Below are 26,523 nucleotides of genomic sequence, written 5' to 3'. Positions count from 1 at the left end.
GGATGAAACTACGCTTAATTACTTTAAGCCCTTATTTATAGTATTTATTAGCCATTCTTAATCTTTTTCCTTTAGTTTTAAGTTGTCTGAAACTCAAACATTATATTGTGAGAAAACCAATAAAAAAGGTTTATTAGTGAAGCCGGTAAGCTTGCAATGATAGGGACGATGTTTTGTAGTTGAGCGTGACCTCTGAAGAGCCAACAGAAATAATAACACATAGTTTTCTTATGTTGCACATCAACATTGCTTATGAAGTTCACACAAAGACGATGACTTTAAAGACCAAACACAGAGCTCAATTGCAAATAACAGAAACAGACATTTTAAAATGAGTTTTCTGGTTGCAATAGACATTATCTTAAGCTTTTCTTTTGACTCAGTTAGTAGAAAAACACACGAAAACAAGAACCTATGTGCCCGTTCACCCAGATGGCAACCAATCAAACTTCATGCAAATGTCCGAAACAAAACACTCCACTCACACATTTGCTAACACAGAGGCGCACTTGTTTCCACTGTAGGCGTTCAAACTTTTTTTATGCAGTGTCACAGTCCTTCAGGCCGGCAAAGAATGGATCTTATTTTACCGTCTGCCCTTTGGACCACTTGTATGGAATGACAGCACTTCTGTGAAAGGAGGTGGAGAGTGACGTGAAACCATGATAACCCGGAGTGCACTGAGGCAGGGAGAGACTATTGGATCACCAGTTCAGAGAAACGGCCTCCTCCTCAAGCCGATGCTATTAAACATGGCTCTGAACCCTGGCAGTGGAAGCACACAGTGCCAATTAACCACAAGCTGCAGAAGTGCTGGTTGCATGGGGTGAAACTACACATTATGCAGGAAGTGTGAGGTTACCTATTAAAGGGCAGGCATATCTTTCTTAAATGATTACAGAAACTTCAGAAATAGACGTTAATGTGCAACAAACATAAACACAAAATGGCCATTACAATCGAACATTCAGTACATTTAGTTCTTTAGTTTGCTGCCTGACTTGCCAAAAGATGGAAGATTTCAATTTCCTGTCAAAGAAAAAAAAAAAATCAGCATATCTCCATCTTGAAGAACGAAGAAACATAGACTGTTTGACAGTTTTGCATGCATAAATAATCAATTATTCATTATTTAAATGATAGACGATTATTTTTCCTGGAAATCCTATTATTTCAATGGTACATAAAATATGGTCGGCTGAATTATACATAAAACAAGCTTCAGCTCTGTTCCTTCCCTCAGGCATATTGATCAGATACTCAGACTTCAAAGAACTTTCCGAATAGAGCTTTAAAGGTGCAGTCCGTTTACCATATCACAGTATAAAATAAAAAATAAGTCTTTAAAAAGGATAATTATTTTTCTTTGACGGTCCCTTCATCTTTGAAAGTGAATAATAGGAAGATCCTGCTAGTTTGGTCGGAATAGGAGATAACAAGGCCTGAAAAAAGCCTATGCATGTCCCCCGAAGACATGTGCTTATTAATTTATCACTGACAGCACTGAGCGAGGCTGTGGCAGCGAGCTGCTGCTGCTGATTCAAGGGCAAACACCGGCTTTACTACCCCCATATTTTATTCCCCCTCTCTTCACCTCATATACTATGTTCTCCTGCCACCTCCTTCCTCCCCACTGCTTCCTATCATCTAATCTTCCTCTGCCATTATCGTTCTGATGCTCTTTTTTATTCTCCGTAACGCTGCCTTTCCTTTTCTCATTTTCCCCCTTCATCCATCTGTATTCACGCCCCCCAGCCTGTCTTGACATGCTGTTGCTGTTATCTGCCTTTAAGATACAACCGAGGTTTTAAATGTGTAAGCAATAGCCGTTTTCACACCAAGTACTTTGCCGTACTTAGTTCCCAGCACTTAGTTCCCCCATGGAACTAAAGAGCAGATCACGTTCACACCGGAATAAGTCCCTGAGGGAAGATTACGCAAATGAAGCCGCTGACAAAACAAACTTTTCTGAGCTTTACGGGGCGTGGTTTGCAATTCGCCCAGCCAATCAGAAATTGGAACTTTTTTCTCCCCAGGAAAGTACCTGCTCTCTAGCAGGGACTGAAAATGGGGGAAAAGTTCTCATGAACTAAGTTCTCTTTTTGGTGTGAAGTGTGAACGCAAAATCCCAGGAACTATCGGAACTAAAAGGGAAAAGTACGGGTGAAAGCGCCTAATAATGACCCACTACATCCTACAAAGCCTCAGCGGTATCAAATGTAAAATAAATGTGTGCAATCAAATCAATAGTTTATTGCGTAATTATCAGTAGCTTAATTTCATTGACCAATTATTGACCCTACATTACGAAATGGCTGACTTAATGCTAATTGTGCTTTAATATTACTGAATTATTTATCTGAAATAATAAAGTAAAAGGCAGTTGTAGTAACTGAGTTTGTAGCTGTCTGTCAATGTTTTCCTAAGATCTCTACCCTTTAATATGCTATTTTATTGAATTAGGGTAATTGCTATTTATATTGAAGTGTCAACATTGCTCCGCCCTTTTTCCAACTTCATTTCCACCGCTTTTTAGATGAATTGCTCGGACGAAGCACTCCCCAGGACCTTTAAGCCAAAAAAAAATGCATGTGTCAGAAGGTGGCCAAGCAAGAGCTTTAATGCATGACTATGGCTGTCGTCTGTACGCTGACCTGCATATTCTATCAGGAGAATCTGCATTATGCAGCATGAATATCAAAAGACAGGAGTAAGAACTATTAGTCAGTCAAAGAGAAACATTTGAGAAAGGATAAGTAAGTTAATAGTGAGTTGTAAAAGAAAGTTAATGCCAAATGTTAGGATATCAATGTAAACTATTATGTTGATATTATTGGCCACTGTCTTAGACTATTTAAACGTAATCTGTTTATTTATCTTACTGCTCCAAGCTTAGTGCTAACGTCTTACAGATAAAAATGTGCACCAGCAGGTTTTAGGTCGACTTCAGGGCGTGTTAGGTGTGTTTGTGGCTTTTAATAGAGGGTCAGTTTCCTCTTTGTATTTACTCGCTTTACACCGCAGTCTCTCATTTGCAAACATTTCCTTCTTTGGACGCCTGTCTATAAGCTCTTAGTCCACAGAGAGCTGTTGATTCGCTGCTCACACTGTGACATTAAACACTAGTTTCATATTAAACGTGTTATTAATAGACTTCCTGTAACTCAGCTCCTTGCAGTTAAGCAGTTTAACATCCGGAATGGCTAACCAACTAATGTTAGCTGAAGATTAACTATCTTCCCATCCGGTGACACTTTATGACGTGTTGTAGCATACGTTTGAGTGAATGGGGAAGGTTCAAGGTAGATGTCACTACCCTTTTGTGCACAGAATGGCATTGTGGTTTCACATTTCAAATCAAATCAAATCAAATCACAATTCAATTACATATTTTTACCATATTGCCCTCATTGTACGACAACCCTCATTATAGTTATTGGCTGCTTTAAAGATGAGTGGTTGTTGAGTTAAGTCCATGCCTAATATCTGTAGGCAGTAAAGATGTATTCTTATTTGGGATCTGATTGTGTCTGTTTGTCTCTTTGCTCATTCATATACTAGTCACACTCCCACTTTTACACAATGTGTGTTTTTAAAGGCGTGTCATTTTTTGGATTTGACCAGTCATACCAGAGAGAACAAGGAAGTCATTTTGTAGAGTCACCGGTTGTATGTGTGGTTAGTGCAGTAACACAGTAGACAAATACAGAAATACATTCGATCTGCAGTGGACTTTACGGCCAAAGGTCAGTGAGTTTATGTCTGTTGCTCAGAGCTGTTCTGCTTGTTCAAAGATTTAAGTAAACACACTTGACTCACTTCTTTATAGATCTGTTTGTTTGTGAGGTTCTCGTTCGTGAACTGTTATACACTTTTAATTATCCCTTTAGCTATATATTGCTTACCCTTTGGGGATCGTCCTCTTTGAAGCAGGAATGTGATCGATGTTGACTTCTGAAGATAACTCCTGCTGTCCGACCTTTCTCTCTTTGACTTTAAACTCCTCTGATTCAAGTTGACCAGGACAGTCCGCCCACTGATGATAAACTAGGCAGAGTTTAACCGCTTTGATCTTTTTCTTTTTAGGATTTCATAAAATGACGCAACTCGGAGGAAATTTGATGATTTATTTATTACCTCTTTTTGAATATTTAATCGTCCTTTTTTTGGTTGTGCACTTTGTTGTGATAGCACTGAGGCTATTTGGCAGATCTCAGATGAATCACAGCAGGGTGTGTATTCTCATATGACTATGACTTTATTCTCATAAAGCTGCCTTCATGAAATATGAGTGTACTCTTTTCTTTGTTCATGCAGAAGAAGGTATTGCTTACTTCTGCGATGTTTTTCCCCAATAACTAATATTAAGTGAATTAGTAACGGGATCACTCAGTTAAATTAAATTATCGAGGACGCCAGGGTATGTTTTTGTTGACATTCTCTCACCAGTTTGGGAGAGGGGTTTGGATATCTTCTCTAAATCGGCTTGTTTTGTTGCTGTGTGTTTAATATTAAGTATTTTTCAAGTATACCTCACAGGTTCAAAGTGTATTGTAGGTATTGAATCAGTGACCTTTCCGTTAAAGCACATTTGCGTTAACTGTTGCCACCCTGCAGAGTGCTTCATCTCTGGGTATGTGCAGGTGCCGCTTTTAGAAGCAAACTGAAATCTGATATACAGTAGGCTTATTTAAATTGACTGCCGCAACTACTGTGGTTGAGCCATTATTGAAAACTTAGTGCGAATCAACATCAAGATACAGGTTTCCAAATAGGTACGCTTCCATACCAGACAATCTGCTTTCTTTCATCAAGGTTTTTTTCTGTGTCCTTCTACCTCTTAGAAGCTCAAATATCATATATATATTTATTTTTGTCATAGACTGGTACAGGATTAAACAAAGCATTTAACCTAAGACTATTGGAAAGCTTGCACTAACCTGTGGTGTCTTTGTTAGGGGTAGAGAATCAGAAATGTGACACTTTATGGATTAGGAATGTAGTCCTGAGTGTTCAGACCAATATCAGCACTGTGTTTAGAAAAAAGTGAGTGTAGTTGTATTGCTTAATTTCCGGTGAGACAAAAAAAGTTTTGAGTAGTACATCCAGGAGATTGAAAGCTTATCAGATGCCAAAACACAGCATAGCGTTTCTAAAGCTATGAGCAAACATTTGACAACTCTAGATGTCATGTGACAGTTTATTTAGCTTTGACGATTGCTATGTAAACAGTAGAAGAACCCTTTACCTGGTACAGAGTAATCTAACAGAAATGAATGAGGTTTACTGACCCTTTTTTCACACAGTGCGGATTTATGTCTGAACAGTCTTTAGTTATATGTCTTCCCTTATAAACCTTTCTCCGTATTCTCAAATTCCCCATGGGCTTTTTGCTCTTCAGACTTTACGTTTTCTCTTTCTCACTTACTTTCTCTTTCACTCTTACCGCCTCAACTTTCTCAGTTTCCCTTCTAACAATGTGCCTCATTGTTGAGCGGGAGGTCGTCAAGCATGATATCGGGGATTAAGACACACAGACAGACAGAAGGAAACACAGACAGAGCTATTCTAGACTGTTCCATTACTGACCAAATCCTCACTACAGAGGCCTTTTTAAGGTCAGTTTTCACTGCAGACGATACGCTGGTTTGGGAACATTGAGTTCCTTAATCTCCGAGTGTCATTGTCCTCTTCTGTCTGCTACAGCCCAAGGGTGTCAGGTTTTAAAGTAAAAAGAGTCTGCACTATGATACTGTGCTTTTTAGGCCCCTTGTTGGCTGTTGTATGTAGTAGTTATCGTTGTTCTTATTTGTTCAGTTAGCTGAGAACAATACTATCTGGTCTGTGGTACCTATTTTGGGTTTTAATTGTAAGGGACCTCACAAATACAAGAATTTCCGTTCCAACTGTGGGATTTTCTTTAGCTTTTAAAGAGGCTCAGGACCCGGCAGTGCCAGTTCAGTTGGTTTTGGAAAGAACAGAGGCAGCTGAAGAATGGCTTTAGAGGACTCAGAAATCCTCATGAGCAAACACCAGACTCTGAAACCCCCGTTTAATAAGCTTTGGTATTAAGAACACCTGAAAATGAAGTTCAGTTCTTCAGCCAGCTAAAAATAAAAAGTTTGTTTACCCCTTCTTCATTTCTCAGAGTTCAGTAAGAGGCCATATCAATTATAACACTTCTCAGGTATTCACTGAAAGGATTCACCATATAAGACCGCGAAATGGGAACATAGCGAAAATGAAAGGAAATATTATTCCAGAGATGGAAAATCACCCATATTGGTGGGAGGTGAAGATTAAATCCTGCTCGGGTTAAGTTAACTTCATATATATATATATATAACACACCGTGCCAAGCAATATCTGGTCCTAACTAGTGCTGATATACTAAACATTTATTTTCCATTACTCAGATGATTCTTTTCCAGACTGATGAAATAATGGTAGTAAATACTATTGTCAGAAAAAAATAGTGAGCATTTCACTTCGGCAAGACACTTCACCCGAATTTGCTCCTGTGGGTATTGTCCACAGTACATGTATGATATTAATGTGTACTTGTAAAGCGCCTTGATGACTTCGAGGTGTGAAGATGGGTGGTGTGGCGCAGTGGGCTGTGCATTGATCATCAGATCAAGGGGGCGAAACCCGCCGCCGCTGCGTCTGTAAAGCCATTGTGTCCTTGGGCAAGACACTTCACCTGAATTTTCTCCTGTGGGTATTGTCCACAGTACATGGCCATTACATGTATGTATGATATGTATGTGTATTTGTAAAGCGCTTTGAGTCATTGAAAAGCGCTATAATAAATATAAGGAATTATTATTATTATTACTATTTCGAGTGTCTCTTAGTCCAATGTGATGTATCTACAGTGAATGTCTAAAAAAGTCAAAGATATTCCATGATTTTGTCCAAACCGGGAAACAGGGGTGCTGCGCCCTCTTACTTTCGATGTGCGCCCTCATACAGAAATGCAGATTTCCCCCGTAAAATGTTAAAGTGATGCCAGAAAACAATATTTCTGTTCGTCAAAAACTGTATAATTACTAAACTAATTATGAAAATCGTGCCGAATAGACCGTCAGGCGGCATAGACAGCTTTGTTTTTACGGAGCTCCGACGACGCGGTGTTGTTTGCGTCTGCGGTGCCATTTTGTATCCGGGCGTTATCTTCTCTCAAGAATTTATATATCTTATGTACAAGATCGGCGCCACAGTATTGCCCTCGTACTCGTAAGATATTCAGTTAAATATTATATATAGTATTATATATATATATTATATATTTGGTTGGCTGAAATCAGCATTTCCTGCCACTTTTGCATGGAAAAAGTATTTTTTATGTAATTTGTAATTTTTAGCTTTGAACAATTTTAAATCATAAAGCACTTGATAATTAAATACTAAATCAATATGATTTTTCTTCACTCCCTTTTATCACATTTCTAAATCACTGTCTCTCTGACTCTTAGAAAAAGTACTGTCACTGTGTCTTTACTATTTTACCATATGGCCACACTCTCAAACAGACAGGGACTGTTTTTCTCTTCATGCACACTGGGACCGCCTTTAATCTTATCTTGTATATAACACCCTTCTACAACACACACTTTTGACAGCCTTATCCATCAAACACATTCACAGGTATACTGCTACCATATGAAATAACACACTCTCATTCAATTTGCAGCAAACAACACACCTAACATACACAGATCCAATGTGACAGTTTTTCCCCACATTCACAAGGGCATGTACGGACATGCCCATGAAATGCAGAACACACACACACACACACAGCAATCACACTTTTTGTGGTTATTATCATTTCGATGTTCGCCTCGAGCTGACGCTGAATTCAGACGACATGATATCTCGTTGCTCGAAGTAGGAGGATAAGATTAGATCAGAAGGAGAGTAGTGGCTAAAGGAAAAGACAGGAAGGTGCTAATGGCTTAGTCATTGTAGGATCAGAGGCTTTTTTTTTTACTACTTTATGTTAGAATTAAAATGTCGTCAACGCTCATTCTGTGATTCAATCCTTTGCCATTATGTTTTGTCTCTTTGGTCACCTGCCTCCAATTTGTATAAATGTTTTATAAGGTTTTGGTCATAATTTATTTTTTCTAGCAAACTTGACGAAAGGCGTTGAGAACAGAACATATATATACATGGAACATCTTTAAAAACTGCATTTTATTACAATAGAAAGCACTAACTAAGCAGATGTTTGTAAATGACCAGGGATTGTTACTTAACAGATGTCTTCTTTTTCTCCACCTCTGTCTACCCTCCCCACCATCTCCTTTTCTTTTGTTCCCCCTCCCCTTTCTCGTCCCCCTCTGTCTCTCCTCAGTGCAGATATTAGGGAATCCTGCAAGGGGGATTAGCGGTCCGTCAATGAGGAACTACCGGCTCATCTTCTGCCACAACCTGAAGCAGCCATAGAGGGTTTGGTGGTTCACTGGCTAGAGGCGGAGAGCATAGGATACACTTTCACTGCTGCACGGTGAGTTCACACACACACACACACACACACACACACACACACACACACACACACACACACACACACACACACACACACACACACACACACACACACACACATACACATACACATACACACACACACACACATACACATACACATACACATACACAGCACACACACATCATTTGCTATAAACACAATTTGTATATTACAGTGCTTACTTTTAATACTACCAGACACTTTAAGAACTGAAAAGGACAAGCAGTAACTCTAACTTTCTGTTTATTGTAAGAGGTCCCCCTTCCTCCTCCTTTTACAGAATACATTTCACACTCTTTTTGGAGTAATTCCCGCATGTGATTAATATATTCTTTGCAAATGTTTTTGGGTTGTGGCAATTATGTTTCCAGGGCCAATAAGATTCTGTTATTCTTATTTACAAAATTGAAAAAAAACACCCTTTGAATTTGATGATACAAATAAGAAAACAAATGTAAAATGTCTAAGTTTTTTGTCTTTTATTGAAATGTGTGTTAATATCTTTGAAAGGCCAATATTATTTGAGATGTTGTGTAACTTTAATTCAATTTAAATGAGACCAAACGTTTGCTAATATTCCTCCTGGACTCCATCTGCCACTGTTTGTTTTCCGATTACTCACCGAGCGACCATCATCAAAGTCAAACTAAAAACAGAAATTAATGTTGCCAATTCTTTCTCGCTTTGCATCCATTTACATCTCATTCTCTGACTCAGCTTTCACAGCATGGCCTTTGCATGGTAACTAAGGAGTGATGATGACAAGAGGACATGACAAATACTGTAGGGACTTAAAGTAATGGCCTTTATATGCGGATTATATAACAACTGACTTTCACCCACACTGATTCATGTTTATGTAATTAAATCATCCACTTTGAGAGCAAATGGTTGTAAGAAAATGACATAATACTACCTTGTGCAGAGGGAAATCAGTGTGTGCAACTTTAGCCAGATAGTATCAGGATTCGGGAAAAGGTAGGACCCAAATGCAGAATAAAAAAGGTCAAGGGACAAAAGGTGAGCTTTATTTTGTAAAGCTGATGACTGAAAAAACATGACATAAAATAAACAGGTAGCACGAGGTAGCATCAAAACTAAAACTGACCGTGACCAACATGAAGGGAGACAGGAAAGACAATGAACCGACATGGAGCACAGGGGAAGACAAGACTAAATACAAAGAAGGGTAATCACAGGACAAGACACAGCTGGGCAGGGGAGGCAGAAACACAAGGGCAACAAGTGAACACAATCAGACACACCAAGGAAAACACAGGAAGGAAGACAAGACACAGGGAGAACAGAATTGCAAAATAAAACCCATGACAAGACAAAACAAAAATTGTGACATAAAACTAAGATCGTGACAGATAGCATATCAATCAGACTTCATTGATAAAGCACCCTTCGAACAAATGAGGATGATAAAAGTAGTACAAAGTTAATAAAACAATCTAGAAAAAAACAAGTCACAATAGTCAACAGTAAAGTGTAAAAGTATACAAAATGTAATGAAATAAATAATGATCATTTAAAACATGACGTAAATGCCAGACCAGGAACATAGACAGAATTCCTGTCAGACAGCACCCCCCCCCCCCCCCCCCCCTTTACCTGATTCTGTCTCCTTCTCTTCCCGCCTGCTCCCAAAATGCTGCACTACATGAAACCTTAAGTCTCTAGAATGAATTTTCTCCTCCCACACACTGGACCTTTGAATACAAAAATGTCATTAGGGTGTTGTTCACTGTTTTAGAAACAACTTATTTTTTTTTTTTTTTTTGCAACAGTCATAGACTTCCCCATTCCCAGACACATAACTTTGTTTTGCACTCCTCCTCCACCTGTTCTTCCTCCTTTAAATCTTTTGCTGCTCTCTATTCTCCTGTTTCCCTTCCTCCTTTTCTTCCAGATGTGAGAAAGGTAGGTTCACACACACGTAACAGTGGGTGTTTCTCAATGTCGAGGAAGGCTGCTCCAGAGCCACTATTTCAAGCATACTACGTCATTGAGTCCCGCCGAAGGACTGTTCCAATGTCCAGCATACTTGGAATTCTACCGAGGCCGGCGTACTTCGTAGCGAGAAATTTCGAGGCTGCACATGTGTGGTCTTAAAATCCCCACAATGCTTTGCGCACCGACCAATTTCCAAATCTTTGGCGGAAATCGCGCTCCATTTAAGGCGGGGCCTCGCATATGACGCACACCTGTTAGCCTGTTCCACAATTCTTCGTTTTCCGAGGCTAGAAAGGATTCTTGCCTCGCTTCTGAAGCAAGTGACTCGGAAGACATGTGCTACCAAGCAAGCGTCCTCGACATTGAGAAACACCCAGTGTGTAAAACCGACCACTCCACAGCAACTTGTATGTTATCTTTATAATAGGTTTCTCTTTTCTATTATTTGTCAGTGTGCAAATGACTGCAGATGACACGTGTCTTTACCACGCTGCACTTTCTAATAACCCTCCTTCTTTTTTCCTGAAGACGTGAGGTCTTGGCGGGGTTGTGGTGAGGAGGAGGCCATGAGGAAGAGCGTGTCTCCGTTGCCAGGCAACGAGGGCGGGAGCTCAGCAAGCACTACGCGTGTTTTTGGCGTTCCTCTGGAGGATGTGACGCGCACACACACCCTCAGCGGCCATGAGGTTCCTGCGCTGGTGAAACACATCGTCGACTACATTGAAGAGCATGGTGAGACACACACACACACACACACACACACACACACACACACGAATGTAACACACACTCATAGACTGAGTGACGCTCGAACAGAACATTCAAGACATTTTTTTTGCTGGGATTTATTCCGTTTTAGGTAAATGTAGATTATTTTTTTTAACTTTTGGGCATTAGATTAGATGTCACATCATTAAATATCAAATATGGGATTCATTTTGGAATTATTTCCCACAAAGCATTATTCACCAACCTAAAATAACAACACTAACATAGCTGATGACGCCAATGCAACAATTTCAGTAAATGTAAATGCCTGATAAACCAATCAAATCACTATTGTGATATATTTACACGACTCATACTCACCAATGGTGATGCATTTGTTTGCAGACATGTATATCAGTCATTTGATTGTTAGATCTCCCTCCTTTTCTTTACTTAATATAACCAAAGTAATGTCTGTAACATAATGGTCATCTGAAAACGTATACACAGTTATTGACCCAATACTAAATTAAACACCATTTTTATTTGAGATATATTCATATCATTCACTTGTATCAAAGCAACACCCGATTATGTTTCATTCATCAAGTGAACATTTGTAATTTTTAATTGAAGACGTTTTTTTCTCATTTCAACAAAACGTTGCATTTATTCTTTCCCGCCTTATGTTCAGTATAGTTACACAGGACTTTGGTTTGACTGAAAATGCAGAACCATAATGACATTTCACAACACTTAACATTGAAATGGGAAAGCAGGAATAAGACTGTGAGCTTCAGCCCACTTAAAGTCCTTAATTGGTGTCCCACTTGAAGTACATACTTCTAATCGCTCAGTTACATCTGATTGCCTTCTGAAATGTTCCTAAGCACGCCCTCCTGCTATTGATTGCATCACGATAAACCAAATATGTCGTTAGGGAAGATCCAGTTTCTGCGATAAGATGAACTCTGAATGCACCACGGGCTGCTTCCTCCTTCATTGCATAACACTTCTGTCAACTTCAGTTCCTCTAGTGAAAACACAAGAACTGAACAGTGACAAGAGGAACCTACCATAGCCCTGGCTCCGGGCCGTTCCCACATCAGTTCCCCTGGACACTTCCCTTCAGGCCTGGCAGAGCAGGAACTTCAGTCTTATGTCACCGTCTTTATACCAGCAGGTTGGCAGTTCAGACATCTTGCTCTGGAGGCTGAGATGGATAAACAAACAGCCACTTTTGGAGCCAAATTTAAGTTCTTAAACTAACCAGTCAGCGCTCGAATTAATCATTTGGCTGGCATTAATGCTGGCTTCATAACACCATCCGTACCATTGCTGTGTTGCATAACCCACACAGCCGTCAGCCAGACACCAAACCAGACGATCCTCTTTGTGCTTAGGACACATTGTTGGTGCAAACCCTGAAGAAATTCAGTCATTTGAATTTGTTTAACTTAAAAACTCAATACGTGATTTTGCTAAATTGAAAATGCATGTAGACGACGTCCATTTGTTGAATTGATTTACTCTGTGTCACACAGTAGAAGCAATTGGATGGCTGTAAAAATGCCCGTCATGTATAAATAATTGACTGAATAAAGTAAAGGTATCCTGAGATTCAGTATGTAAATGTTCAGATTTAAAGAACAAGAGATCCTTGATATAACTACATAATGTGAAAAGTAGTACAAGTGTGTTGGATAAGCATTTTAATAATACCTGAGGGTTGTGAGTCTTAATCAGAGCTTCAAGAAATGATTTAAAAAACATATCTGCTAACATAACAAGTTCAAGTTGTATTTTTTTTATATCCTGTCTGACATAAAATTATCTTGTTAAACCAGTGTTGTCAGTGGATATGTTTTAATGAAGCTTCACCTCCATCCCCCTCAACTGACCAGTGAAGCAGGTCGATGGTTGGTGTGCCCCAGGGAGCGCTCGATCATAAGAGGTTATGTAATAAGTCTTTAATCCTCTCCGGGCCTCTGCTGGCGTTTAATTAGAGTGGTGCTGCCAGTCCAGAAGTTATTCAGCCAGTGAAAAGGCCTTAATCCCTCTTATTTGGTTTGTGTGTGATGTCGGAGGTCTGAGAAGTAGCACGGTGTTGACAATATGAACTGAAAAGGTAATCTGATGTTAAACAGAGATTGGAAATGTAAATTACTTGAAGGTGTATCAACCGAAGTTGTGGCATTGGTGAAAGATAACATCGTCTATTCAATTTAAAGGGGACCTATCATGCAAAATGCACTTTTGTACGTCTTTTATACATGAATATGTGTCCCTGGTGTTCCAGGGAACTCACCAAGTGTCAGAAAACACAACCCTCTCTATTTTCCTCCATACCCAAATCTCTAAAAAAGGGGCTGCAACGGATCTGATAAAAACTGATCCAGATTTGAACACTTTCCTGACGTCAGGACAGTGGCGCTACGGCTATTGGGCCAACTCCACCAATCAGGAGGAGACAGCCACGGCCATTGCCGTTCGAAAGCGCTGGAGACGCTGTAGTACATATGCCAGGCCTGTAGATGGTGCTGTTCTCACTGAATCAGCCCTTGCAAAAACAGAGCTAACATTTTTCAAATTGAGCGAAATGAGGCATGGCTAAAATGCATGATCTGTTTGGTATTTTGAAAAAAAAAAAAGTATAAATATGCCTTATATAGGTATGGTCCTACACTATATTATTCAAATATAGCATGATAGGTCCACTTTAAACAGGAAACGACTGCTTTGGTTGATATTTAACAGTGTTTAAAAGAGCTACAATGTTTTAATTGAATATTTTCTCAAGTATATAGGGATGACATTTTAATGTTTATTTAGCTTACATTGTAATCACTGGATGATTTCCTGAATGCAAACTATTCTGTATTGACTTGTAAATGGGAATAAGTCCCACGGGACATTGTGTTGCCTGGAGTCTGATTTTATAATCTGAAAAGCCACAACATTAGCACTTAAACCTCTTGAAGCATTGTCTTTAAGCTTCCTTTGGGTGGGACTTCGGCGATAGCCATCATGACAGATAATGACTTGATATGCGAGAGGATTAGTGAAAAATAACAGCACTGTGTAGAAATGGAGAGGAAATGATCACGTTGGGCCCGTTTAAGCTGCATAACGCTTCAAACTAAGTGCTTGTTGGATTGTCAAAAAGCCGTTTTTTCTGGCAATTATTGTAACTTTCCCGAACCGACAAGCGTTCCTCCTCTATGCAGCGATCGGCAGGTGTTAGGAGGAGTGAAAGTATGCAGACTACAAACTTCTCTTTCAAGCTATCCTTTTTCAAATAGGGACGAACAGCATGAATTCCTTTCTGGGAACACTCTCCGACAGTGTGCGTCATTATTCCCATTTGTACGATTCATCACATCTCACCCCTGTCTACTTTGGCAGGCTCTTTATGTCCAGCTCTGAGTGTGGTGGTTCAGACCTGGCATAAAGACTTTAGACATGTTCAGTCAGCTCTACGTTCAATCTAGTTGGTTTGAATCATAATGGACTCATTAATACTTCATTGGAAAATACACCCAAAAAGACCAATCAGTCATTGTTTTTACTTCACACTGATGTATCCTAAGGACTAAATCAATCCAAAAACAGCTTGGAGTTTATTGGAACATCAACAGGATTTTAATTTGTGAAAATCTGACTAGTAGTTGTTATAGTAGCTACCAACAGCAGTATTTGTAGCAGGACACATGACACAAGAAGAACAGATGGCTTATTATCTAAACGTAGATAAACAAAATAATATTAAAAACTGGTTTAATCCCTGAGATAATTTGCTGATGCTATCAGTTTGTCTCTTAAATCACAAACGCTCAACATTCAGCAATGTAAACACAGGAAACAGTCAGTGTGGTCAGGCCTCTTGTTTCATACTGATGAGGGAGGGGTTCACCTGCACAAATGTATTTGTGTGTATATATACACACACACACACGTTTCCCCTGTAATATCATGGTGACCGTATGTAAGCTTTGTTTTAATATTCAAGTCAGCATTTCTTAACTGAATAAGCAACCAGTTGGATCTTTGCACCCCCCAGTTTGCCATAATACCAAAATGTCAATCAGTTATTTATTTTTGACAGTCCAGAGGATTTTACATTAAGTCCAAAGTTCAGAAATATCACATGACAACGCTGCAATACCAGGTAGTAAATGGTTGTCAAATGAAACAGCCATTGCAGGCTGTAAATAATTGCCTCGGTAATGGAGTTTAGGTTGATTAAAAATAATTTGACGTACACTGAATAACCACATCAAGCTCAGAAAATATTAACCAAATATAAATGATGTGATGATGTAAAGAAAGTCTGTAAGGTTATTAATTATAGCTGTGTCCTCAGGTCACCTGGACCTGGAGGGGCTCTTCCTTGTGAATGGCAACGCAGAGCGCGTGGATTGGCTGCGGCAGCGCTACGACAGCGGGGAGGAGGTGGCGCTGCAGAAGGAGGCGGACCTGGCGTCTGCGGTCAGTTTGCTGCGGCTCTTCCTGCAGGAGCTTCCTGAGCCCGTTATCCCAACAGCGATACAGGGACACATCCTGCAGCTCCACCAAGGTGTGTGACACCCCCTGCTTTAACACATGTCACTTCACCACTCAATGCTTTTGTTATTTCATCCACTTTACCAACATTTTGTGTTTTCCTTTCTTTTTTTTTTGCTCCATTTAATGTTAGGTTGTGATTTTATTTTTGCCTGTTGCAAATAACAAAGTGTATTTTTTTGTATTTGTCCGTCTGTACAAAACACACACCATTGTTTCCCATTTCTGGATTTTCATCAACATTGATTTGGCGTTTACATGTTATGGCCATGTTCACTTACTGTTCAGACTTACTGTACTGCAAGGACATAAATGGTGTCTTCCGTCAATATTAAAACCTAATGCACAAATGTACCTTAAATGTACATTTTAACGTATATAAGCTTGCAAGGATTGCATAAAAACAGACCTTTCCCTGTAGTGGAAAATGTTGTGTTGATATTGCTCTCATGGTTTTTTCATAACTCCTATTTAAATATTTACATTTAGACGTTTTTGCGAACTAGGAAACATTGTCATTTTAATTTATTCTCAATAATGATTACAATGCAATCATTTCTACATTTGCTATTATATTGTGCTGTCCCTCCTCTTTGTCTTGTCCTCTTTTGCCTCGGTTTCTATCAGAGATAATCTTTTCTAATCCTCTTGTCATGATCATGGTTGTCTCTATCGCTGTCCTGCAGATAACAGCAGTGGGGGAGTTTGCAGGGACTCTCCATGTCACGTCATTCATTTTTCATTCTCTTCTATTTTTTACGATACGATACAATAATACGATTTTATAAAAGATAACTACATTTTCCTCCGCCATCTCTTTTTACACCCCATTGCATCTCTACCAGAGGAATATACATTGTTCTTTATCTGTGTCTGCATTATGTCTTTTCTTCCAGGTCAACTGTGAGCAAACACATAGGACTTGATATCACATTATTTACTGTTCAGTATAAGTAAATATACAGAAATGAAACGGGGCACAGAGAGGCGAAGTCCCTCCCTTTCCAGTGACCACCATGGGACCTTATTTTGGAAAAAGTATGTATTGAAGTCAATGGAGAGAGAAAACGTATCTTTCGATCCCGTTTGAATTGTGCCACGAATTACACGTATGGTGTTTGTCAATCTTAACAAATAATTTCCATGTCAAAAAAGTCACAGTTTGTCGTAAAACTGTTGAAATATAAGACTATGAAAAATACGCAACTAGAAAGACTACAAATCCCAGAATCCCGGTCCCGCATGCTGGCTCTTACGGAACCGACTAACTCCCCTTGTGTGTATGTACAGCTCTCAACACGCCCAGACTTGTAGTGATTTTCACCTCGTTTAATACTTTTCGCCTCATTCTGAAAGAAAGAAGTGAAAAGTGCCAAGGTGACGGCCGTCTTGGTGTGTGGTGCGAGACGGGAGAGGTAGTTCATTGAGCGGTTTCACACAAAAAAAAGTGTTACTAAACAGTTTTACGACACATTTTTATTTTTTTGACTTGCAAAATTATCTTTTAAATTGACAAACATCATATGTGTAATTCGTGGCTCAATTCAAACGGGATCGAAAGATAACTTTTCTCTCTCCATTGACTTCAATACATAATTTTTCCGAAATAAGGTCCCATGGAGGTCCCCCGGAAAGGGAGGGACTTCGCCTCTCTATTGTAGCAACATGAAGTGCAGCATTGTACTAGTTCAATAAACAGCCTATTCAATAACATTAATGACAGTAAGTAAGTTATGTTGAATGCAATAAAGATGTAATGATATTCTACTCCTAAACATCCTCAGATTACAGCAATGAGGAGGACCTGTTTAGAAACCTGAAGTACCTGCTGCAGCAGCTTCCTCTGCTAAACTACGGTCTGCTGCGCTTCCTCTGCCGCTTCCTCACCAGCGTGGCCTCCCTCCAGCAGGAGAGCTGGAACATCGGGACGCTGGCCGCCGTCTTCGGGCCCGACATCTTCCAGTAAGACGTCTCTTCAGGGCTGTTTAGTTATTAGTGCTTAATGATCACAGTCGTTGTCCCTTTGCAATAAAGATGTACCGGTACTAATTGATTTCTTGGCTGATTCAAATTTCAGATTTTAATTTGCTTTCTTTTTCAGAACTATTATTAACAGCATACAAGAAAACTTTTATAACTTTTATTTAATGGAAAACTTACTTGTATGGTTATACGAATCATAGAAAAAATATTAATATATACTGTGTCAGTAGGCCCTGTTATAGAGAATAAACTATTTATTATATGCCCCAAACTATTTTGTTTGTTTGTTTGTAGCCTTTATTTATCCAGGTGAAATCCCTTTGAGATCAACGATCTCTTTTTCAAGGGAGACCTGCAGCTCATTGGTTACACATGTAAACATAAATACAACAGAAAACAAAAAGGACGTCATACAACATAATTACAGGGGTACAATTTACAAACCTATTCACAATGACAGGTACCATGAGTATCAAATATCATTTCATCCAGCCGAGCTTTAAAATGATGCAGGGGAACCAAAATGCTCAGTTTCAAAATGTTTTGCAGAGTGTTCCAAGCTAGAGGAGCTGTGCACATAAAAGCTTTAGTGCCTAAAACAGTCCTAGCACTTGGCACATGTAATAAAAACACATCCTGGGATCTTAGGCAATAGCTACTTGCGACTCTGTGAGATCAGGTAGCAGATATAAGTCTGTAGTTTACCCAACATGGCTTTATATATGAACATGTACCAATGACTGAGCCTCCGAACAGTAAGTGAAGGCAAACCTGCCCTGGCATACAGGGTACAGTGATGAGTAAGTGAGAGTCACAAATCTCAGCGCACTGTGATAGGCGGCATCTAACTTGATTAGGTAATGGGCTAACTTTATGGGCAGGTATTTGGTTATTAATACAAAACTGTTAATGATTCTATGTGGATTTACAAGAAAGTAAACATGTCTGTATTTATATTATATTATATTAACTCCCTCACCTGTAGCAACATCCTCATCCTGCCTCTATAAATATAGGAAAATGTGTAATCTTTCCAAGAAACTTAGATATTTATATATGCATTTATTCAGCTTTGGCAATTGTTAAACATCCAGGGGCAAACATTGTACTAACAACACACTCTTGTTTGCAGTCTGTCAACAGAAGGAGAGGACCTCCGAGACCAGGAGTCTGTCAGCAGAGTTTTGGCCGAGCTGTTAGACAACCAGGAGGGCCTGTTTGACTCGGAGGAAGATGACGTCTCCACCACCAACGACTACAGCTCCATCAACGAACAGGTACCACTTCTGATTCTAACTCCTGTCACTCATTCAATCTGTCTTATTTGGACAGGATGTCAGTATCCTCTACTAAATCTGGTAATGGCATACTATGCGAAGGATTTTGAGTAAGTACAGGGTGTCGGCGGGGTCTTAAAAAGTATTAAAAGTTGATAAATCAACGAAAATTAAGGCTATTAAAAAGTATTAAACTGCATTTTCCAAGGTATTACATTTTGTAGCTTGTTTCCAATAAGTATATAAATTGTCCAAAGAGGTTGTATTCTACAGTCTGCCTGAATGTAATCATTGCGTAGGTGTGTAGTGTGATTCTGTGTAGTTTATTTATGGCATCCCGTTGGATTTGACGTCATCTGAACAGGACATCGCACGCTCACTGCTTGATAGCGCGCGAAGGTCCGTTTACGCCGGTTGTTAAACAACATCGTTATGGGGAAATGCAAGTTTGCGTCCAAATGGTTGGAAGATAAGGAGGAAGGACAATCAATACTGTATATAGTCAATGTGAGGTAAAGTGTGTCGCCAATGTAACCGGTTAAAACTCCAAGTGGCGATGAGGTCTTAAAATGTATGGAAAGGGTCTTAAAAATGTCTTAAAAGGTATTACATTTGACTTCAGGATTCCTGCATATACCCTGAAGTATAGATATCTCCAAATGTGCCAGTATGTAAATGAAAAGAAGGTATGAATGTTTTTTTAGCCGTCAGAGACAAACATTGGTTATTCATTCGAGCCTTTGGTCTTGAGCCTACACATCTCGCCTCCTGCTGTACAGGTCTCCCCTCAGGAATAAATAAAGTATATTTACATCTATTTTTGCGCACCCCGCCCTCTACCCAAAGAGGTCTTTGTATTTGTTCTTTTCCCGCGGTATAGTCAGTGTTTAGATCTAGGGTTTTGCATGATTCATGCCTAGAATCTGGTGATATAATAGCTTACATTTTGCAAAAAAATAACTCAATACATTACACCAGGGAACCCAGCATATTCTACACAATGTTCTAAGTCTCTTAGCGTAAAAATAGAAATAATTACATGAATTCACCGTCAACATTACTGAAATGATTGTTCAATTACAAAACCTGTCAAAAATCCTCCTCTTTGTCTCCTCCTCTTCCTCCTCCTCCTCCTCCTCCTCCTCCTCCTCCTCCTCCTCCTCCTCCTCCTCCTCATACTTCCTATTTAAAGACACTCACACAGCACAATGTGGCATTTATCTCTGCCAGTGTTGGGGTTGAAATTGTTTCTAAGGGGGGGAAAAACTGGAAATCTTTCTAAGAAATATGAAAGCCATCACCGTCAACAAGACACAGCAAAATCACATGTGAAAATAAGAGTAAGAATAAAAGCATAATGACCTGCTTTTCTTTATTACCAAGAATATTATCTCTGAATTCAGAGGAACGATCTTAACGAAAGAAATCTGCTCTGTTTTTCAAAATGATTATCAATGGACGGTACTTAGGTAAATCATACTTGACCAGAGGCCTGTACTACGAAGCCGGTTCAACCTAACCTGGATATGTTTGAGTTAGCCGGTTGGCCCAATCCAAAACATACGCGCTCTCGCTAAGCTGTACTACGACGCTGGTTATCAAGTGGATCGCTCAAGCCAGCCGTGTCCTATCTAGTTGGGTGCGCGTTCACATGAAAGGGGTGGTATTTGGAGCATTCGACCAATCTCAAACACGGACAAGCGTACTGACAGCGCAGCGTCATACTTCCTGAATGAAAAGTGAACTTTAATATTTGTCAAATCTGAAGAAGTTAAACTTTAAACATCCATGACTTAAACACTTTATCCAGGATAAAAGCCACATAGCTGCACCTGCAAGGTGAATACAGCTGGTAAAAGAAAAAGTGTTTGAATGCGTACATTAACAGGTTTATGATATCACTGCCCCGTCCAAGACACGAGTGGATCTGACTTTAATTACATTTGACTCGATTGTTTCGTCAACTTTATGTGTTGCTTAAAATAATACTTCTGCATACAGTATGTGACACTGTGAGTGTTGCACGGCCAGATACGGCTCAAGAAGCTGACTCAGATAAGGAAATATATGATACATTATGATGTGATATGATGTGATATGAATGATAATGGGACACATCGACGTCTGCACTCACAGTGCCGCGGACTGTACTTAATGTTACTCTGATCCGGTTACTTACGTTGTGGCAGATATTTAAGTAAGCTTTCTTAACGCTAATATTATAATAGTCAGATTGCTCTGAAGATGGGAGGTGATATTCTATTAATTTTCACGTTCACACAGTCAGTTGATTTTTGCCGGCCGTCTTTCCTGCAACGGCAGTTTTTCTGTATTTCCTTTCTCCTGTAATATGACTTGATAGCTTTAAACTCCGCACACTGAGCTCTGATTGGTCAGCAGGCGGTGCTTTCACTGAGTTGATCTCTTAGCCTGCAACCTAACCTCCTCCCGAGGAGGTTAGCCGCTCAGCATAAGTTACCATGGAGATCTAGCCCGCTAAAAAGAGAACCAGCGTCGTAGGACCGGAAAGCCAGAGTTTTCCCTGAAGTCAGCCGGCTAAGCGAAAATCCGGCTTTGTAGTACAGGCCTCTGGTTACATTTGGAAAAACATTGGTATTAAATGATTACATCATACCTAGAAACTAAAAACTCTTCCAGTAAAACAAACCACAGTGAATCATTCAGGCTGATACATATTAATTAGCTGCAGAGAGAACTTGTGCTGTCTAGGAATGTAAGTACTCACTTCCTCTATGTATGTACATAACAACACATTCTGAGAAAGCTTTACAAATGACTTTATCAGAAGAATCTCCAAGAGCCCCACCCAAACACACACACACACACACACACACACACACACACACACACACACACACACGTGCCAACACGCACTGTGACAGGGCATTAAATAAACCCTAAGGTGTGTTCAGATCAGAGTGTGAATGTGGCTCAATGGGCATATACCAGCTGTGTGACTGTGTGGAACTATATGTGCTGTCTTAAAACAACATTAAACACACAGTACGTGACCAGCAGACTAAACAAACTCAAAGGCATTTCCCCTGTTGCTCAGCAACACAGCGTCTCTACTGGACCAACAGCACAGTTAACATTTCATTTTACAGTGCACTGATTACACGGTGTTATTGTACAATAACATATACTCAAGCACAATAATAACCCCTGATCCATATCTGATGTTGCCTTTCTGCTATAATTCCTGTCACATTTAATAGTTCATTCTCCATGACAGCGGGGACACTGTAAATATCATGTTTAAATGTTAAAGGCGACACGCAGTCATTGTGAAAGTCTGGCATTTAGAGGAAACGACAGTATCAACAGTAGGTCACCTGTTCAGTTACATTTATCCGCACAAGCTGATTCCCTCCTTTTTTTTATCCTTGTCATGTTTCTCTGCTGCAAGAAGCTTGGCCCCAAGTTTGCTTGCCTTGTTATCTTGAGTTTTTATTGTCATTATACGTCATATCCTTTCCTTTATCTGGCTAGTAATTTCATTATATTGTGATTTAGATCAGCAGTGGAATTAGAAGTCAAATCTCCATGCAACTAATAGAAATGTAATATTTCCAGATCCAGTTTCTTTAACTTTGTTACACTGCATGGTGTATCAGCTGAATGAGATTGTTTAACATAGACAGAATGAGAGAAACAGCAGCAGAAAGGAGCAGCAGGCACAGTGAGAACAAATGTGTAAATATAAATCATCTGTGCAGTGATCCCTGGGTATTATGTAAGAGAGAGGGCAAACAAGTGGGAGGTTGATAGAGGAAGAGGGAGAAAAAAGCAGCCAGGAAGATGGGGGGAGAAATGGAAGACAGAAATAAAGGGAGAGAGGGAGAGATGGTGAGGGAGGGGATGGTAAAGATAAGAAGCTGTGGATGATGTAACCATGAAACTCACACCTCCAGCCCTGCACTGGGGACGCCTCTCTGAGCGCACAAACCCTCATGAAGGGAATTTTATCACAACGGCGTCTCACATGATCACAGTAACAGACGTAAGAGGAAGTTAAAAATGTCTCGCTGAGCTAGAACGATCCTGAAGAAATAAAGTCGAATGCAAATGTGTAGGAGATACAGTAGAAGGGGAAGAAGCATATGAGAGATGGAGTGAGTGAGAAAGAGCTGCATCTTGTCATGTTTAGGCATTACTTTTAAATTCAATGCGTCTGGCTGGGAGCTAAAAACGAGGAATGCCAAACTGGATTTTGGTCTGTTTTGTTGGCCAAACTGAGATTTGCTGTTGCTTTGTTGACACCAGTGGGTGCGTTCGTTTTGAATTGGTGTTGATAGATTTTTGTGTTAATGTACCAGACAATGTAAGAAAGCTAAAATCAGGATTGTTCTAGATACAAATGGTACATGTCATTCTATGGGTGCGCTCAGTACTGAAATTTGCCCGTGGCATTTTCTGCCTAGCTTTGACAACGGCTGGACTGTTGATAGTCACTTTTTATTCCTCAGCAGATGTTTTCTTGCTTACTTTTGTATACCACAACCACATTGCATCCTGTGACATTAGAAAGCAGTATGTTCTGTTTTGAATCATAGCTCTAGGAAATTGAGCTACAGGGCAGAACTGGTTTCTATTGAAATATGAAATGTAAGCAGACTGTCCCATCTTAATAAGATAGAATCTTTTTTCATGCTACTGTTGACTGTAGAGAAAAAATATGCCCTGTAGACTTGATTTCATTTGGCCTTGAATCTCAGGCCTCAATGGGATTGCAATTTGAGCCTCATATCTGAATAAGACCCAGAGTCACTTTGACTTGGAAGTCACAACATAAATCTTACTAGTGCGTATTTATGGAAACTTCCAGGATGAACACATCTGAAGTCTGAAAGCTGCTGTAATAAGGAGCATTTACCCCTTAGTGGCTATTCATCTATTGAATTTATTTAGACCAGAGGTTTTCAAAGTGTGAGGCGCCAGAGAGCTTCAGGGGAGGCGCAGCGTGAGAAAAGAATAACGAGAAACAGTGAAATCTAGCTAGTTAACTTCAGCTAATTTTATGCGAGCGGCAACATGGATCGATTTTTAGTGAAGTTACCGCCTGGCAGAAAACAGCGCCTGGCAGAAAACGTCACTTGGCTGTCTGTGGAGACCAAGTTCCCCCACCTCGCCAAGAAGGCTGTAAAAGTGCTCATTCCCTCCACCTACCTGTGTGAGTGCGGGTTTTCCGCATTGACTTTGATCAAAAACAAGTAGCGGTCAAGGCTGCAGGCAGAGGATGATCTGCGTCTATTCCTGTCTACATTGCATCCCCGCATCATCCGCCTGTGCGCATCAAAGACGCAGACTCATTGTTCCCACTAAAGTAGGGGTGAGTGTAATAAGGAGGCAAAGTTGACGTTCAGTGTGTTGCCGGGAGCATATAAGGATTTATCCACGATGTTGAAAATGTTTAAAAAAACATAAAGATAAAAAGGTTTGAAAAAGTGATTGTTTAATGTTTAAAGGAGGTGACGCTACTCAGCCAATCAAATCGGTGCAGTCAGTGAGTCAGCACGATATATTCAAACACAGAGACGAGACAAGAAGAGAGAAACAGTCTGAGTCATTAAACAGAGCATTTAATGACATTTTCTCTTACTGGACCTCTTTGAAATGCAGTTGAATACCCCTGCATTATAGCAACAACAATAATAATAATAGCAATAATAATTGGGAGGGGGGGGGGGCGCGGCTGTTCTTATGTTCTCTGAGGGGAGGCTCACCTTCCCACACTTTGAAAACCCCTGAGTTAGACGATCTTCATGGTCTTCAGGTAAACTATATGTCGCATTGTGGTGTACATCATCTTAAAGCTGGAAACCTCAAGATTAATTTCAAATGCAGCTCAGCACTGTGTGTCAAGTTTTTGTTATCATAAATCTGAAATAAATGAGTGCTTAAGGGCTTAGAACATGAATACTCCCATGCCCTATTATGTCAAATAAGTTTTTGCAGCAATTCTTGGTTCAATAGAATTTGTAACACCGATTATAGTGTGTTAATTTAAACATGTTTGTTAACTTGAATTGATGAATATTCCCAAAAATCCCTCCAAAACACTCCATTTGGCTATCAAGAACACCATAGAATATATCATCCCATGATTTGTTAACAAAGACTGTAGACATTTCGAGATTTTTGCATTTTTAGAAATGACGGTCCGTCTGTGAGTCTCAGAGGGTTAACTTTCACAGATTAATAAAGCAGGCAGTGTTATTAATATTATATTCAAAAAGAGCTTTAGTGGCATCTTCTCTGTTCTGCTGACAGTGTTGGACAGATTGTCTGCTGTCTGTCTACTTAATTAAATACTCTCTTAATGCCTGCCTTATTTTTCCAGGTCTGTTAGTGTTGGCAGATTTATGAATCAGGTTGTGTCTTATTACTCTGCCTCTGCCAACTTAGTCAAGTGCTTCTGGAGAGCTGCCATGCTTGAGAGGCCACAGTGAATATACAAGATTATAAATATTAATTGTAACTGAGTGAATGGAGTATGTCTTTCAACACCAGAGCCAGAGGTTGCATGATTTTAAGCTACAGGGAGCAGCATATATAGGTTGAAACACTTCCTTTGACACAGTTATGTAGTTATTTAAAGAGGAGGTGATGGCCTCGCTGGACGGTATGGGAGATGTATAATGTCTTTATAGGGACATGTGATGTGAACCAGGGCTGCCAACCTTTGAGTTCAGCTTGGAGTGAGATTTGTTTTGGTGAACCGAAAAAATGAACGTTCATGTGTACAGTGGAATACGCACATAACAGTGTAGGCTACCCGCGACTCTTACAATGAAGGCTCGATAATCAGCTCACAGCATATAAAATGGCATATCCGTGTAAGCAGAGGTGACCAAACCGTTTGAGACCCACTGAGATAACTAGACTAAAGTTAACTATCTAAACACTCAGAGAGTCCCTTACCTCACTGAGCTGTAGTTATCTCTCTCAGTCTGACAGGAGAAAGCTCTCCCTCTCCTTGTTTTAGAAACAGCTTCTAATATCCGTTAGCGCAGCTAGCTAACCAGATGCTAACAACAACAATGCAAATAGTGAGTTTGGTAGAAATATACTGTATAATAGTAAAGTTATTGAAGATGATGCCATATTTATTGAAGATTTTACATTATAAATATTCCCCAATATTATTCAAAAGCATATTCTTCAAAACTCTCTGCTGTAGTATGACCACCAGGAGACTATTGATGTGTGTGGTGAGTTTGGTAGTAATATACTGTATAATAGTGATTGAATATTATTGTATTCTCTTTTTTCGGAGTTGCACTTTGCAGACGGTCCCTGAGCACTCGTTTCTTCTCCGGCTGCGGATAGAGACCAATGTAATGTGTCCAGCTCGGAGGACGGCGCGTATTGGCTTTTTGTTGATCAAAATGTGATTGTAGTTCGTTGTCAACCTTACCACGGTACTTGGGAGACGTCATTTGTGTCTGAATAACATTTTGTTCATGAGTT

The 26,523-nt window shown here is 39.8% G+C and overlaps 1 protein-coding gene across 8 annotated transcripts in view; it reads left to right on the top strand.

Annotated features, from left to right (window-relative positions):
* fam13b (family with sequence similarity 13 member B) overlaps window positions 1-26,523 on the top strand; it is an 81,841-nt gene that overhangs the window by 8,195 nt on the left and 47,123 nt on the right. For 5 of the 8 annotated variants that reach the window (XM_034140654.1, XM_034140657.1, XM_034140656.1 and 2 more), the window contains exons 2-6: window positions 8,368-8,515; window positions 11,027-11,230; window positions 15,570-15,782; window positions 17,554-17,731; window positions 18,885-19,029. In XM_034140654.1, coding sequence (XP_033996545.1) covers window positions 11,065-11,230; window positions 15,570-15,782; window positions 17,554-17,731; window positions 18,885-19,029 — 702 coding nt within the window. In that variant the 5' untranslated portion in view covers window positions 8,368-8,515; window positions 11,027-11,064. Of the gene's footprint in view, window positions 1-3,663; window positions 3,747-8,362; window positions 8,516-11,026; window positions 11,231-15,569; window positions 15,783-17,553; window positions 17,732-18,884; window positions 19,030-26,523 lie in introns of those variants that run through there. The other 3 variants (XM_034140649.1, XM_034140653.1, XM_034140641.1) reach the window with 3 other exon arrangements.

The sequence above is a fragment of the Trematomus bernacchii genome, unplaced genomic scaffold (genome assembly GCF_902827165.1).
Source record: "Trematomus bernacchii unplaced genomic scaffold, fTreBer1.1, whole genome shotgun sequence".
Classification (NCBI taxonomy): domain Eukaryota; kingdom Metazoa; phylum Chordata; class Actinopteri; order Perciformes; family Nototheniidae; genus Trematomus; species Trematomus bernacchii.
The sequence above is the reverse complement of the archived record's forward strand: the minus strand, read 5'-3'. Positions and strand labels throughout refer to the sequence as shown.